The 17,743-nt window shown below is 37.0% G+C and overlaps 1 protein-coding gene across 4 annotated transcripts in view; it reads left to right on the forward strand.

Annotated features, from left to right (window-relative positions):
- adgb (androglobin) overlaps positions 1 to 11,360 on the forward strand; it is a 36,110-nt gene extending 24,750 nt beyond the window's left edge. For 3 of the 4 annotated variants that reach the window (XM_023347696.1, XM_023347697.1, XM_023347698.1), the window contains 12 exons: positions 206 to 337; positions 707 to 854; positions 957 to 1,144; positions 1,256 to 1,434; positions 2,536 to 2,609; positions 3,142 to 3,253; positions 5,882 to 6,036; positions 6,313 to 6,468; positions 6,600 to 6,672; positions 6,762 to 6,864; positions 9,806 to 9,989; positions 10,131 to 11,360. In XM_023347696.1, coding sequence (XP_023203464.1) covers positions 206 to 337; positions 707 to 854; positions 957 to 1,144; positions 1,256 to 1,434; positions 2,536 to 2,609; positions 3,142 to 3,253; positions 5,882 to 6,036; positions 6,313 to 6,468; positions 6,600 to 6,672; positions 6,762 to 6,864; positions 9,806 to 9,989; positions 10,131 to 10,292 — 1,666 coding nt within the window. In that variant the 3' untranslated portion in view covers positions 10,293 to 11,360. Of the gene's footprint in view, positions 1 to 205; positions 338 to 706; positions 855 to 956; positions 1,145 to 1,255; positions 1,435 to 2,535; positions 2,610 to 3,141; positions 3,254 to 5,881; positions 6,037 to 6,312; positions 6,469 to 6,599; positions 6,673 to 6,761; positions 6,865 to 9,805; positions 9,990 to 10,130 lie in introns of those variants that run through there. The other variant, XM_023347699.1, reaches the window with a different exon arrangement.
- The last annotated feature ends 6,383 nt before the right edge of the window (positions 11,361 to 17,743 follow it).

The raw sequence follows: 17,743 nt of genomic DNA on the forward strand, positions 1-17,743 counted from the left end.
CTCCACGCTGAGAGGCAACAAAACGGCATCTCCTCCTCTCCAGAGTAGCTTTATATTCATGAACTATACTTAGCTTTCATTCACTTTCTGCTAAAGCGTAAATGTTTATTTATTCTGAGAATAAATTTTAGAAATTGTGTTTAACCTTTGCAGAAAATTTCTTTGAGTTTTTAAGTATGTTTTGATTTCTGTCTTTCCTGTCCAGATACATTATTGATCATTTAGGGGAGGAAGAAGAACTGTACTCCTGTCTGGAGGATGAATCGTCAAGAATCGCCTTCGCTGATTACTCCGTCTCTTTCCAGGACACAAACCAGTCCTGGGCTTTGGTCTTCAGGTTAGAGAACAATTATATTTTAAAGGCTAGGTTTGGAAATTAAACAGTTTCCTTTCAACCTTTAAGAGGTCTTATATGTTTGGTAATTCAAAGTCACTCTGACAAGCTACCACAATGACAATTGTGATGGCCTATCAAACTGTTTGGTAGGCTTCATGTTATCTGCTGAAAGTGTAATTTTAGCAGATAATTTTTTACTTCCTAAATAAACCAATGTGTTGTTCTTATTTAATCCCCGCCACTCTTTAAAGTGTCCATACCAATGGGTGTTGTCAGCCAGACCTGGTACCACCAAGCCTGATACACAAAAAGATCAATCAATCACCAATCAGTGTCAAGCTGATCACTTCCTTTTTTTTGTTTATATAGAGAAGTATTCATTGTTCCAAAGGAGATGCTGCTGGTACCGATCATCTTCTCTCCAGTTTCTAACTGTTGTCTGCATGTTGTTAACAATGACACGGGAGAGGAAATCGAGAGGCTCAAAGTGCTGCCCCATGTTTATAAACCCAATAAGGTTTGTGGATACAGAGATTTGTTCTACCTTCCTTCTCAAAGCACTAGAAAATCTTTTGTTATATTTACATTCTTAATTTTCTTTTTTGTTTTTGTTTTGCAGCTTGGCTATACATTTGTTGCAGAGGTGGTTAAACCTGGATTCCCTGTCAGTGATAGCAAATGGAGGATGCGGTTGATCGGTTCAAAAGAACCTCTTCCAAAGCTGAGCCGTGAAGTTCCTGTCAATGCGTTCTCAGTGAAGCAATTCCAAGATTATTACATTCCAAGCGACAAAAATCTCATTTGTCGGTGAGAAGACAAATTATGTTAAACTAACAATTTAAGAAAGTATGGACAGGCCAAAGGTAATACTCCTCTGAGACTAAAAAACAACTATGATTTTCTGAAAATTTCTTTCAGTTACAGTGTTCACGTGATGGCAGATGCTATGGGCACAATTCAGTTTGAAACTTCTGACCAAAACGTTTTGATACACTTGTCTGTTCTGGACAAGGAGGAGGAGATGGCTGGCATCACTGGGAGGGGCTTTGTTGTACTACCTGTATTCTTCTTCAAGGCAAACAAAGGTCAACAGCCAGGTAAGTTGAGTACTTTTTGTTCAAGTCTTTTGTATTATGAGAAAAATTTATTAATTTAAATTCTTCATGTGGCAGAAAGTTAAAATGCCTCATAAATATATTTACACACTTTTAATGTCTTCTGGATAGTGTAAAGACATCGCTGAGTTTCATTTGAGATTTAAACATCCTAAAGTGATGCATATGAAATTGAAAGAAAAACATAGTGTGACATGTATTTTTATATACTTATACATCTAATAAAGCCCACATTAGCAAATAAACATCTTCATGAAGACCAAGGAAAATAGCAAACAGATCAGGGTTGAAGTCGTATATATGTTTAAAAGAGCAGTATTATGTAAAATAAACTTCTTCTTTTTTTTTAGCTTCACAGCATGTGAAGCTAAAAAAAATGTCACAGTGATATTCCCTCATCAAAAACATACCTGGAGTGCTGCATTGATTCTTTAATGCATGTTTGAGAAATCCTTTAATCTCCTGTGGCAACCATTCAGCTGTGTAAAACGCTTGGGGGAACCTAGGACAAAGCTCCTCCTCAGAGCTGCAGTTTCCAAGCTTCGAAGTTTCCGCCTCGTAGAGCAGTCCTCCCTTGTGACTCCTCCACTCAGCTCCTTCAGACTAGCCAGAAGCAATTAGCAAACGCCTGGTGGAACTGCACATTTGCTGTGCTCATTACATTAGCTACTTCTTAGAGCAGCGCTGTTAAAAACGTTACTATAAGGTTAATAGATGAACAATGTTGTGATGACTTCCTGAAGACGGAGTGTTAAAGAGCAGTCCTTTCTTACAGAGGCCCAATTCCAATGTGTTAAATTCCAAAGTCAAATTTCTTTTGGGTTATATTTGAAATATATCATTTTTATAACAACTGAAGGTAACATAATTACTTGATTGTGCTATTCACTATTCACCCCACCAATTAAAATTAATTATGCCACAACTGCAAACCAACTAACTTTGTGTGTGGCCGCACTTTTTAAAAAAAATTTCTGTCACCCTGGAGACCCACACTTGTTGAATGAGTATGTTGTTATGGTCGAGTATTGTGCTTCAGTTTTTTACTTCAGATATAAACCGCTGTGAATTTTGTGTTAACAGACTCCAGGAGGGATAGGCGGCGAAGCTTAGAAAGTCCAGCTGGAAGATCAAAACTGTCCTCTAACGCCATCCCGGTACAAAGACATTCTATGCTTGTCCCTCTCACCTAGTTAGTTTCTGCCTGTCCATATCAGTTTTGCTTCCTGCATACTGATTTGTAAGCATGCTCACACATATTGATTTACATTCACCCACACATACACTATCCTGCCAAAAGTATTAGCACACTTTTGCTAAAAGTGCATGCCTGTACAAATAGAGAAATTTTCTCCTCTCCAGTGGAGAAAAAGAAAAAAAATGTGTGTGTTTCTCTTAAGTTCTGAAACATTTTTTTTTCCTTTCACACTCATGACTTAATGTTTACTAACCAGGTCTTTGTTTTTGCTCCCTATGTGCTTTAGTCAAAATACGGAATAGCTAAAGCTAACTCTTGTGCTTTAAAGCACCTTTTTTACTGTCATATCATAAGTAAGGCTTATGGCTTTATGCTTATTCTGGTTTATGCTGCATATATCTATGCATCTTTTTTGTACTGTGTGTATTTCTTTGTTTTTATATTACAATGCTATATTTGTATGTGAATTTTTGCTTATTTGTGTTTCCCAGGATCATAAGTATGTGGTGCAAGCAGAGATGCTCTGTAAGAGCTGGCATTTGGATGAAACCCAGCTGGATTTTGTCCATATGCTACAAGAAATGAAGAAGAATGAAATCAGAGGTACATACTATATAAAAACTATGTAGATGCCACACCAAACAGCTATTCTCAATAGCCCCTAGGATAGCTAGAACACCAAGTCACTCAAGTGAATCTTGATCTGAACTTGCAGCTCTTAGTATGCATTCCACATGACTCATGTAGCCCCTTGATACATGTAAGCCTATAATAGGCAATGGAAACCATTTTCCTTTTGTCTTTGCAGCATTTAGGCCTCAGGTTCTAAATGTTTTATTATTATTATTGTTATTTTTATTATTTTCTCATCATCGTTGCTTTCGTACATGTTATTCTTTGTTTTGAAGTGTTATTGATATTCAAGAGACAGTGTTGGAGCTTAGGCATTTCCAGGCTTCCAATGGTCAGAGGCCTGTAATTACAAGTCTAACGGAAACCAGATGAATACAGCAAATCAAAGAGATATCTGCTTAGTCTGTTTATTATTGACTGTTGAAGCAATCTTGGTTTCTTGGATCTGGGTTTCTAATTTTAACAATTAGAACAGATCAGTTGGAAAGGAAAAAAAGAAATTGGTTTAAATTTGATATAATCCTTTGAACAGTTTGAGGATAATTCATTGAGTGCAGCTGTGTTGCTGTGAAACAAATCAGCATGGGAAGAATATGTATGATTGCCTGTAGAAAAAGGCCAATTTGCTGTCATTGAATTCTGACTGCGTTTGTTACTCTTGGCAATTTTGCTTCCATTTCGAGTTGAAATTAGATGTTCACATACACTTAATAAAAAGATACACATTTTTTTAGGTACGTTAGAAATTATTCTAGAGTAAATATGCCTTCTTGGTAAATATAGAAAAAATATTCCTTTCTTTAAAGTTATAAATTTACATAAATTTTGTTTGATTTTGGTAGAATTGAAATTAAATTGTTTGACTTGGGTCAGAAATTTTGGGTTTTGTTTCACATGGTTTATACAATTTGCTAGAATTTTTGCTCACAGATCAGGCATAACTGCATTAGGTTTGTAGGCTGTTTTGTTACACCACAATTTGCAAGTATCCACCTTTTTTCCCTGAATATGTATGGTCTCTGTCCCTTAATGCATTAGCAAACAGGAGAAGAAAAAGTTTCATAAACCTTACTAACATAAAACTTGACACGTTTTGTCTGAATAAACATCAGGTAAAATGTAAGGTGAAAAAGATAGTAATTTCCTAGTGTCTGTGTAGACATCTGATTTCAACTGACATCTGAAGTTACCCATTTATACAATGGATGGATGTTAAATTAGATCAAAAAAATAAATTTGTTTCCAGTAAGCCATACAAGGTAAAATTATGCTTATGGACAATACTTAAATGTATATATTTTATTATTTGTACAGAGAGTGGGATGTACCACCTGTTCTCAACTCGGCTTATCGTCTAAAAATATGCAAAATATGATACCATATTGCAATATTACATCCCTTGTAATATATCATAAAATATTTTTATTATGTGTAAGAAATTAATACTACCCAAAAAATAATATCAACCCAACTTATAATGTGTCATCACAATTTCTTTGTTCTTTGATTTAAATCGCTAAATGATTGGACACAATATCACTATTATCCATCCTATCAAGAATGTTCAGCATTTTGTCACTGAGTTTGTTCGTATGTCTATGAAGGGGTCAGTCCTCAAAAACCTCCTGTGTTCTTCAGATAATTTTGTAGAAATGGGTCAATGGGATGTCAAATGAAGTTGGCTCTTGCCCCCTGGTGCCCAGGGAAATATCCAAGCAGAAGACTGGATTAATTTCACCCAGTTTAACTCTGTCTCAGTGGTGGAACTGTGCCCTTGATCATGCTCCCATCACGCTACACAAATACACATGTAGTGCATGCCATGCAAAGCTTTTAAGCCTAATTTACAAGTTATCTAACATGACGCAGTTAAAACACTGCACTGTGTTTGGCACATGCATAATATTACGTGTCAACTATGTATTCTTTATTTCTCCATTAAAACAGTCACCAACAATAACTGTGCACTTACTTGTTGTGAGGACTGTGGAACTTTTACCATGAAAACATAGTTTTAGCTAAAACTAATGTTTTAACAAAGCCAAAGTTATATTTATTTTGCAACAATGCACATATATTTAGATACAATAAGAGCAGCAAACTTCTACAGCCATAGAATAATTTATCAAAGTACTTCAGAGAGAATGGCAAGAAGTTAGCTAAATGATGATAAAATACTAGGATTCACTGCATTGAAACTTAGAAGTCTGTTAGTTTTAGCTTTTGAAGTGCAACAGTGCCATCTAGCATACATGTGATTGCACAACACATGCGCCTCTTGCCACACTTAGTAAATCTCCTTTACTTGTTTAAACAAGGCTGAAAAACTATTTTTATATGGAAATGACTTCTTTTTAAATGCTGCTGCTTCTTTTCTTCTTAGAATATCTCATTGAAAAAGATCAAGTAAAATGTTTCAAATGTAATAACAGTTTAACACTGAATTAAAAGGGTTTGCAAACCAGTCCAGCATGTTGTAAAATATTTCTATTTTATAAAGCCCTTAAGCATTTTCTTGAACTGTTTATACTTAAGCTCATGTTCAAATGACATCAGGCAAAATAAAAAAAATGCTTTCCTACTATCTTCAACATTCAGTGTTCAAGCCTGGAGATATTAAGTCTTCGTCTAGAATCGGCCCATCAAGCCAGAATGGTACCAAGACTGAAACACAAAAAACGAGCCGAAAAAGTGAAGCTGACAGGCACAGAGGAAAGAGTAGTGTCTCCATAAATGTTTCCAAGCAAGAATCGGTAATGTATGACAAAATTACAATGACAGAAGACAGTAAGCCAACAAGACAGTCACAATGTAGGGCAGATCGTATTTATTCATTTTAAATCTGTGAAGTAGAAGAAGGTTGTCTGGCAAGTGTTACTGTCCACCTTAATTATTAGTAATATATCATAACTAGAATAAATTTCTAATTTAAAAAAGCATCATAAATAGCAGAACAATGACTTTCAGCTAGTGCTTGTTGAGGTGAGCATGATCTTTGTTATCTTGTTTGTGTGTGTACCTCTGCACAGAACCTGGACCTGACTAAGCCAAATTACACGCTGCGTGTCACCACTGACCATACCAACCCAGAGAGGGTTGAAGTAAAGAGAGATACGGAGAGAATTGACCAGATTAAATCCATGAAAAAAGCCTGGGAAACGACTGAGCCAGGGCGTTTTGAAAAGGTAACCCAGATAACCCAGAGAGAGATTTCAAATCCAGTGATAATCCCTACCACAAATGAAAATACATTTTGATGCATTATTTGCTCAGACATACAGAATGCTACAGAGACTATGCTGTTCTGTTGTTGTAGGCTTCTCAGTCCCGCCTCCAGTTCCTCAATCAAGTTAAGCAACTGGAACGTGGTCATCCTACTTCACCTAAAAGCAAGTGTCATGGCATTATTCTACAAAGACTTAAAATCATGTATTTAGCTCTTTTGTCCTTTTAAATACAATAATTTCATTCTTTGCAGCTACACTGAGCTCTGATCAAGTTACCCGGCCCAGTCCACCCAGCAGTGAAGTGACCGCCCCAGCCATGCCAGATCTGTACACAAAGTTCAGTCATTTGTTCAGGTCTGCTTTCGCTCTTTCTGCTTCTAGATTGCTGCTCATACTGTTTCTACTTGCAGTTGCAGATGTACTAAGACTTAATTTCATAGAGGGATATTTTGTGTTTAGACATCGATGTTTCAGGTTACATAATGTATTGTAGAAACATGCATTTTTGTAACCACAGAGTGGATAAAAAGCTACCCGAAAAACTTTTAGAGTAATTTCCCTTAAGTGAACTTAGCTCTTATTAGTGCAGTGAAGAAAGATGTCCCTTGACTTTTCCACATCTTGAAAGGGCAGTGCATCCTGTCCAGAGGGCAAGTTTTGAATAATTGTTTATGAATCAACGAAAGAGTGGTGGCTAGTCACACAGCTTGGTCCTAGCTTTGCTGTTTTTCCATATTTACAACTGTGGGGTTAGTCTCAACCTTTAAATAACACCTTAAATTAGATGAATATTGCAGTTAGTCATAGTCAGTATTTTTAAGAGTAAAGTTTTCACCTGAGTTCCCACTGGATCTCCAACATGCCTTCTTTTATTCCCTCTATTCTCCTCTCCCATTGTCCATCCCTCTACAGGACAAATTAGATAATATTTGGGTCTGTTAATTAGAGAGCTATTTCCGAGCCCCAACGAGTTTGTTGCTCCAAAGAGATGTGCCCTTTTTCCGTCACCTTTCTTATCCTCTTGTGACATTTGCAAGTGTGTGTGATCAGGTGTGTTACTACGTCCAGGCATGTATGACTGCAGACACCTTATCCAGCAATTTAAAAAAAGATAATGATGCAAAGCAGTGGTCTGTCAGAGGCACCGGTTGAAACCAGCAGTGCACTAGTCTTACATATTTGTGGAACAGGACGCTGTGTTATACTTATTCAGACTCACACAATTTCTCACTCCGTAACAAAGATACAAGAAGGCTATTGTTCATTAACCTTTGCTGACTTTTTTCTCCCCTCAGGTAAAAATAGCCATTTGCATGGGGAAAAACATTTATAGAGTGCTCAATAAATTTGATGTGAATATACTAGGATGTAATTAAAGTCATTAAAACATTCAGTTATTTTAATCATTTGAACAATTCAAAGTAAATTAAATCAAGTAAAATGCAGTCCAAAAGCCGTCCATGTATTACTTATGCTATACAGTTACTTATGCTATATAGTAGGACAAATAATTGTCCTACTATTTTCAGGAGGCCAACATTTCTGTATTTAAAAAGACATGATTGTTTAGTTTTATGTAGCCAGCTACTAGTGAGTATTGTGTTCCAACTTTTTTCTCACAAGTATTTTTTTTTAATATATATACATATATTTACCTCCATAACTTTAATTGGGTTTCCTAAGTTTTCACAACTGTACGTCATCCATTAAATCATAGATGTCATGATTTGTTGGTGGGGGTGTGTCTGTGTGTGTTGGGGTTTTCCCCCTTGTGTTTTGATTATGCTTCCTCTGTGTCCAGTCTGTGTTTTAGCGCCACCTTCCCTCAGTTCCCTGCTCAGCATCTTCCTCAGCTGTTTGGCATCTGATTGATTATAACTGGTTTCCATGTCACTAAACACATTTTCTGTGTATTTAACGTCTCTTCTTTTTCTTTTCTGCCGCCCTGCCTGTGTCTACCTGTAAGCTTTGTCCTTAGTAAATCTTTGAAATTCACAGTGTTGCTCCTGGGATCCTACCTGCACTTTTTTCCTCCATGAACACATTATTGTGACAGTAAAGCCGTCAACCACAACTGTCTGTATAATTAGCTAATTTGCACTTATTTTTTTCCCCTTTCAAATCTTCAGTCTGTCCCTTTCATATTAATGCTCCTTGTCACTTCTTATTCACAGATGGATATATAATTTCACACCTTTTCCACATTCTGTAAATAAGGATCTATAAATATGCCAATGTAACTCATCCGCATATTTGCCTACCAATAGAAGACTTCCTGTCCCTCTTCCCTTGCTTTGCTACTTAGTTCTATTGCTGGGTAATTCAACTGTACATGTCTGAAGTACAACTCTAAATTACAACTGGAAGTGTTAATGTTTGCACTTTGTGTTGCTCTGCACAAATTAAAAGCACAGTATACATTTCAATAGCCATTTCAGTCCAGCTAAAACTGGCTTTTGTTTTGTTTAATGACTTTAAAAATTCAACACCTGAACCTTGAGACGTTATACAAGACATATCAATCACATGCTGATACAATGGAAATTACCCAAATGACACTTAAATATGGCAACGATGACCCAGTATTCAGACACTGTGCCTGCACTAATGAAAATGCACTGAACTTCGCATGGTGCATGCTTGGAGCAGCTCCAATTGACGGCAGTTCCACTTAATTTCTCATAGACTCATAGAGTTGTTATGCACAGCTGGTCAGGTGATCTTTAATTATGTAGCAAAAAAATAAATAAAATAAAATAACTTCAGTCTTTTTAAACACTGAAAGTTCCACAATCTTGATCCAAATAGCATGCACTATACAAAGCAAAAGCAACACATGTTTTAATGCTTCATGATTCCAGGATTAAAGGCATATAAAATAATTTTTGATATGCCAAAATAAGAAATAGTGACGTGATGTCCATGCCACATGGAAATAAAGTGCACAGCCTCAATTGTGTCTACAGAGCCACATAACAACTCAAGGCGTGCCGGATTTGGTCCCTGGGCCTTGAGTTTGACACGTGATGTAGAGAAAACAATTATACAATTTGAGCATTTTTGGACAGACCTCTGACATGAAGGACCCAGCCTCTGGAGTTGGACAATGTTACATTAGAAAAAGTTTTGCCGTGCACTGTTAACGAATAAATTTGATCCAAAATGTGCTACTTACAGAATGTTCATTCTGAAAGGGGACATCTCTGAAAGATGTGAAACGCCAACATGACTGTAAATTGTGATGCACACATATGTGCTTGCAATGTTTTCAACAAGACTTTGTGCTTGGATGCAGATGCCAGAAAGATGTTCCAGAGCTATTGGACTCACAGGGAGAGGAGGCCAGGGAGGAGAAGCGTTATGAAAAGATCCACAGCTACCGGGTGACCCGTGAAAGCATGATGGAGCACTACAGGCAGCACATGATTGAACAATATGATCTAAAGAAGCGTCACCTCGAGACCTATGAGAAAGTGCTGGTCAGTGAAACGAATACAAGTGTCGTCTGTAATTGTTTGAAAAAAAAAAAAAAACACGATAATGAGCTAAGTTTGCTACATCTGTCACTGGTTTGACATCTTCCTGTCATTTGTTTCTCTCTGATGCCGTTTTGTGTGTAGGAGACCAGTGAGAAAGTATCTGAGGATTACAAAGAATTTTGCAACCGTCTAACGTTGGTAAAGGAGCAAGAAGATAAACCAGCTCAGGAGGAGGCTGAGCTGGCACCTCCACCCCCTCCTACACCCTCTAAGCAAGGCAAGAAAGGCAAGAAGAAGAAGTAATCAGTGACTTTGATCTTCAATCTCAGTTCACCTCAACGAGTTTGCTGAAGAATCCTAATTTTATTTTTTGTCTGTTCTTTATGGCACAGTGCCAAACTACAGGTTTGGTTGCACAATTCAAAGTTGTTTGTCCATTTATACTGTTTTATGACTTTAAACTTTACTTAAACTGTGTTCTGTAGTTGTTTATGGATATTTGTTATAGCATCCAGGTGTAGCAATTTGATTGTCATTGGAAAGTGAATTTATTTGAGTAATTCTACTCAAAGAGTGGAACTTTTATTACACAAATTATTAGAACTTCTGTAAAATCTAGCTATTATAGCTTGCAGGTAATGAAACCCCCCAAAAATTGTTTATTAGAAAATGTAATTTTGGAATTCTTTGATAAAGAAATGTTGGCCTACTGAGTATATGCACCTAATATGTGGATGGATTTAGCTTTTATTAGTGCAACATTGTACCTCAGCATCAAGGTGTTCATCCTGTGCCTCTGCTGAGATGTTGAGGAATTCCAGGAGACTTTAATAGTGACTTTCAACTCATCTGCATCGATGGGTCTGGTGTCTCTCATTTTCCTTTCTTCCTCCAGACTTCGAGAACCGTAATTTTTCTGATGAATTAGTTTCCAGGTTTTCATTAGCTGTAAACCTGGAGACAGGTTTACAGGTCTGCAACAACCTGTAACCTGTCTGCAACAACAAAAGAAACTTTTTTTTACAAGACATGTTTTGCCAGTCTGGATTGCCCTGTGTTCTCTAGCCTCATTAGGCTTCTGTAAACTCCAAAGCTGCCCAATAATGCTGCTGGTATTTTACAGACTGCAATTCTACAGTGCACAGAGACTAGAACACACTATCTGACTATCTGATAGGCTTTATCCATCCAAATTTACCGTCTAAAATTATGCTGCATTTATAAGTTTCACATTTTGAGTGGAGTTACTGAACTAAATTAACTTTTCAATTATATTTTTATTCATCTGCAAGTTTTTATTGTAACAACATATTTACATATTTTTCAGCTTGTATTTAATAACTTAGCCTGAATAAAGTTTATAATGCATAATTCTAATGTTTTCCTACCCAAATCATCTTCAACTCTTGTTCTGGATTTTGTCATGAATTGTATTTAGTTTTGGTCTGACCCAGACTGAAATAACCTACTAAATAACTATCCAAGATTGAGACAGTTTTACCACAAGTAATTAGAATGATAATTTTTTTTAATTCTAAAATACAAAATATTTTACATTACATTGACATGTCTGGTGAAGATTGTTAAACCTCACTTTCATTTACAGACAGAAAAAAAGCTGTTAGTAGCTTTGACTTCTTCTTTGGATCCACTTGTTTTTCTTTGAGTCTGCCAGAATGCCTTAGTGTGCCTATCAGATTTGGCTAATCTTTTGTTTGGATGAAGGTCATTGTATTGACTGTCTGACTCGAGTCTTGTCGAATACAGCAGACCTCCCACAAGCTGAGTGCCACTGATTGATTGGTCAGTAGATAAACTGTAGTCTCTCTGAAACCCGCCACAGTCACATTCTGCAAGATAATGTGAGACTTGAGAAAAATGTAGCAGAGAAAACCTCAGGGTGAATGTGTTGCATTTTCAAAACCTTAAAGAAGTAGTCATACCCCTAAGACTTTTAAACATTTTGGCAGATTAAAACCGTAAACGTCAAAGTAGTCCATAATTAGAAAGTGGAAGGAACATCATCCCCATATGGATCAATAGTTTGCATGTTCACCTTTAACTGCAAATACAGCTTCAAGAATTTGGGGGTTTGTGTCTGCTGGTTTCAGACATCTAGAGACAGAAATTACATGTCTGTTAAAAGCTATGCAGGATTTTTAACAAAACAAACATGGACTCAATCACACACAGCTATTAAAGGGTCAAGCAGAGCCTCCAATGACTTCATAACACATATTTTTTTCCCTTCTTTTTTAAGTGAAGCAAATTAATGTTAGTGGTCTGTTTTTAGTTTAGTATTTAGAGTGCGTGGGATTCGGCTGACAAATGAGAATGAAAATTGGAAATGAAAGGAAGGATGATGCCATCTAGTGGCTGCCTTCATTAATAAATTGTCGTTAACATGTCTACTGGTTATTCACTGTTGTTGTCTGAAGGTTATGTTGGATTATGCTGTGCTTGTATTTTTGTGGCATGTGTGTAATAGAGCAGAGTTATCTTTATTTTCCCATAGCTCCACCCTGCGGTATTCTCATCCAAAGCTGCTGAGTTGTGTGTCTGACAGTGCACAGATTATTCTCAGCAAAAAGTTGAAGCTTTTTAAGGTGGATGACTTCAAGTGCACACAAAAGAGTGTTATAACAATTGCATTGTTTCAAATTTTAGAATAGTTTGAATACATATGTACGCATGCATGAATGTTTGACCACTCTTTATCTGCAGCTACCTGTAGTACAGTGTTGGCATGTGAGGAGTGTTATGAGCTGTGTGTCAGAGCTCACTGAGTCAACCGCAGTTTTTTACCCGTTTACTGTACCTGCACGACAAAACAAATGCTAAAAATCTCGTTTGGTGCATGTCTGCACCGCTCTCGCTTCCCCAGCTCACTGTTCCTGTTGAAAACAATTAGCCAGTCCGTTATGTCTACCCTGCACCTAAATCATGTTTTCATGAGTGTTTGCATGCTGCAGTATTTTGCCTGCTACAAGAGAGAGAGATCTTCTGACTCTCTAAGTGGCGGTGGCATGTGTGTATTAACGGAGAGGCTGTGTGTTAATTGGCAGCTGTTGGCTTGTGGTTTGATGCAAATGCGTTGTGAGCGTCACAGGAACTCCAGTTTAACCTTGAAAGCAAGAGGACACACAGCAACTCGCTTTGTGTGTGTGTGAGAGAGAGAGAGAAAGTGAGAGACTTCCCACAAGTAATAAGAAAATATTTGATTCTTAAATGGACCCACGTTGTAGATGGATGATGAAATTAAGTGAAAGTAGATACACATTCCTGGAGTGCTGGGGAGACTCTCTCCATTGTCTGGGCAATAATTCAAGGATGCTTTAATCAGTTTTCTTTCTGCTGCTTGAGTGAATGATTAAAGAGTATTGGTTCTTATAACATATACTTATTCTTCAAAATAAAAAAAAATACTTTATGAAACACAGGGGGAATTTAAATAATTAATCAAAAAATTCAACCTGGAATAGGTTATACTTGCATTAGTTCTTGTATGCAGCCACACAACTTCATTCCTGACATTTCAAGTGTTTTCTTGAGTTGTATGATCCTGAATATTCATCAATGTTGGCTAAAACACGGAGACCTTCACAGAATAGTTAACTTCTGAGCAGAATTTAAAAGTATATATCAATATCCTCTTCCTTCCTTGTCACAATTATTTCATACTTTATAAAATAAATGTTTTTTCTGAGACAAAATAGGAAGTTGAAGGGGGATAAGTACTTTTGCAAGGCAAAAATAAACCATGCATGCATACCACCATGTTGTTTGTTTCAACTGATTTCAGCATTTCTATTTGTTCATCTAATCTATCTCCAGATAGTAATTAATACAACAAAACCTTTTAAAATTTTATTTGCTGGAGTGTTGGACAATCAATATAAGATACTTTAGTAGATCGACTCCAGCATTACCAGCAATGCATAAACACTTGACAGGAATAAAATATAGTCAAATTTAAATTACTCATCATAACCACTTGGTTATCAGCACACTCAATCCTTGCATAACTAAACAAAAACTCATCGGTATTAGACCGGATGTCCCCCTGATGAGTCACTGTGTGTTTAATACATTGTGTGATTGTCGTTAGTTGAAAGAAATGAAGTGAAACAGAGTGCACAGCTGTCCTGCTGCGTCTGTGAGCTAAATCCACCTGTCAGCATCTCAGTCATGGAGATTCACTATTAGAACATGTACATGTGTCCACTTATTTCTCATTCAGTCTTTCAAGCTGTGCAAAGAAGATGCAGTTGTTTGTTCGGCCTCGCCTCCTTCCTCCACACACATTTTATATCTTTTCTCAGCACGTACATAATCACACATAAACTAACCCCAGTACTGTCAGATAGTGCGACATGGACATTGGGTTCTTTTTTGCATATTGACTCAACATTCTGTAGCATTGTGTTGTTGTCTCTCCCTCTGGAACTGAATGTCTCCCGAGATCTGTCCTCTGAGCTTCCTATGCTGATAAAAGACAAAGCAGCGCGGCTTAGGGAGCGAGAAGTCTGTGTTGTCACAGCTAAGACTCAACTCAGACGACAAAGAAGAAAAGGCCAAGCCTTTGTGTTTTTCGAATGATAAGGCTAAAGTGGTAAAAGGTGAGAGCTCAGAGTAATGCCCAAGCTTTGCTGCAGTAATCGATGCTCCCCTAAAACTTCCACCTCACGAGAAATGTGCTTTCATGTCTTCAGAGGACATTACATTGACTTACTATCATTTCTTAGTCTCTTTAACCTTTACTTTTAGGTAGCGTTCAAGTTCAACCAGATCTCAGTTTCTCGGGAAAGTTTTACTTCTAATCCTTTGTGTAGGGAAAAAAATAATATACATAAGTAGATTTAACAGTTTTAGATTTAAAATATATATATATTTGACATTTTACAGATTCAACTCAGTGGTACATATAGTTTGTAAGGTATTCTGCAGCTGCTCTAACCATCTCAAATATATCTATAATCTTATTCTATTATCATAAACCTAAAACCAAATCTCCCCCCTCATAAACCACATGTAACTAGTGAAGAGCCCGCTGCTTGAAGCAATAGGGAATGAAAGTTCACCTTGAAACACATAATAAGACAAAGTTAGTTATTTACATCCCATCCCTGGAGGCTGTTTGCCACCTCACTCTTAGACAGAGCCTGCTGCCTTGCTGTCTCGTTATCTCTCACCATTATCCTACTTGTTTTACTACTGCTACCAATGTCTGACTCCATCAAACCTCAGCAAGGATCATCTCCCCCGTCAGCTAACATAGAGAGTCTATCGCTGTAGATAAGCGACAGAAGTGAAAAATCAACAGCCCATAAAAGAAAAAAAGCTTAAAAATTGTGAGGTTCTCTTAAACTAAACCGATTCTGATCATTAAAAGATTAACAGTTGTACCACTTCAACTTTTTCAAATTTTTTCCACAAATTAGATTTAGGTGGACACAGGCAAAAGTTACACTTATATATATACATACATACATATATACAGTATTTATATATATATATATATATATATATATATATATATATATATATATATGTGTGTGTGTGTGTTTTTTTAAGGCCTCAGAAGTTTGTTTGTGAACAACAATTTTATTTCACTCTGGTTGTCACTTAATGATGCCTCCAAGCCACTAGCTCATAGAGGTCCAAAGGAAGAAGCGAAGGTCAGACCACGTCAATATTTAAGCACGGCTAAGAAAGCACATGTTGGGGCAGATTTATAAACTGTGCCTGAGCCTGTGTATGCACTTCAGGATTCAACACTGGCACCAGCGCAGAGCGGCAAGTCCCTATTCAGAGCAAAAGCTTAGGTTGACATTTACACCAGAGGGGATCAGAGGATCGTGTGTATGTGTGGGCATGCTGTCATATGAGGTGTGGCAGTGAAATGATGGCCGCTAATTCTGTAATTCCTTTTTAATGAAGAACTTTTTTCCCTCCCTCCCTTCAGTTTACTCTCCCTCTAAGACTGCACATCACTGCACAACACAACAGACATTTATTATTAAACTGTAATGTCCATATGAAACATGGCGCTGTAGGCACTGTAGCTCAATTGGTATATTTTTATCTATTCCCCATTGTTGGTCTGTCTCCCTACTGAGAATTATTGCATATTTGACTTCCCTTATGCTGTTTAAATATGGAGATTTTCAATGCCATATCAATGGCAGCAGTTTTGTCATGTTATTTTAGCAAACATATCGTTCTAGCGACAGACAGCATAAGAAAAGTTTTCATGCTAAGTTTCTTTGAACATATCTGGTGCTCAACCCTGTGAGGGCTTTTTCTTTTTAAGTTTCTTCTTCTACATATGGAAGTGAACTTGGCTGTTGAAGAAAAGTCCCTTTTAAGAAATGAGGAGCTCCTGCGTTCCAGCAGCATTATTGACATAACTATCTTGTTGCAGGACGATGCACTCTCCAATGAGTTTGGAGGAACTTATTGGAAACCAGGCAGATGTTTCTGCACAGCTCACAATTTGTTGGGGCAACCTGCCCTCAGCAGTCCTATTATCAATTGGCACACCCAACCTTGAGTTTACTTAAGAATCTGATGTGATTTGCATCTTGGGCATTTTTTTTCTTCTTGTCGTATCATCTTTCCATTTAACAGACTTTTAAATAATTGTGCAGGATCTTTAGAGTAAAGTATAAACTTCATAACTTTTGCGTCTTTTAGTTAAGCATGCGCCTTCTGCAAATAGGCAAGATGTAGACTTTTTCTAATCTACTGAAAGGTTGCTAAGAGTTTTTTTTCCATTTATTACCATATAGATAATTCTTCAGTCCTCAACATTGAAGGTCTTCTTTGGAGCGATAGTCTGTTTGTAATTACTGAGCTCGACAGCACATTTGTTCTTCTTTGGTTTGTCCGGTGACATTCTGGATTTTCACTGGGACAGTTTTCCTCCATATGATGAACAGCAATAATTACAGAAGCAAGGCCAGTTATTGGTATTTCTGAACAACCGAAGCAATTAATCACACTTGGATTATCACATACACCCGGGAAGTCCATTGTACCAAATATTATGGTGCCCTCACATGACTATGGCATTGAAAAGTAAACAAAGGATTGCAATGTACACTTATTAATCCCTGAATGGTTTGATTCTAGATTTTTAAATGATGAGCAGAGGGATAGCTCAAAGAAATTTGTGTCTTTGTCCCAAAAAGTGTAAAAACCACTTTATACTGTAGACGGCTACAAACATCAGCAAAGTCTTCCTGAACACATTTTTATTTCCTTTTATCTCAAAGATTGATTATTGACCAGTACAAAGAAAAAATAAATCACAAAATATTTTAATATGTTAATGATGTATCAATCTACCAAAATAATTTGGTAATAATTTATATTGTGCATCACTAAGCCTTTCTGTAGCCAGTGAAATAGTTGGTAGAGTTGGATGGTTTTGCTTAATAAATAAAATCATCACTTGGAATCTGCATTTTCTGCTCCCTTTGGCTACCTTTGTTTGATATTAAAATAAGCAACTTTCTTTTGAACCACTTCAATCATTTGATGTTCCAGTCTCGATGCTCGGCCTCAACCAGCATGTGGATGAAGCAGGATCTATAGATAGCTGGCTGCAGGGATACACACAATTTCCTCAAATAGCATCACAGTGACAGCTTGAATTGCTGTTTAATTGCCTCATGTTGGAGATGATTGCATTAATTCAGCGGTACAGACTCAGTTTACACAACAGAGCCTGGAGGTGTTGGGCTGCCAAT

This window comes from Xiphophorus maculatus, chromosome 15, assembly GCF_002775205.1.
Source record: "Xiphophorus maculatus strain JP 163 A chromosome 15, X_maculatus-5.0-male, whole genome shotgun sequence".
Lineage (NCBI taxonomy): Eukaryota > Metazoa > Chordata > Actinopteri > Cyprinodontiformes > Poeciliidae > Xiphophorus > Xiphophorus maculatus.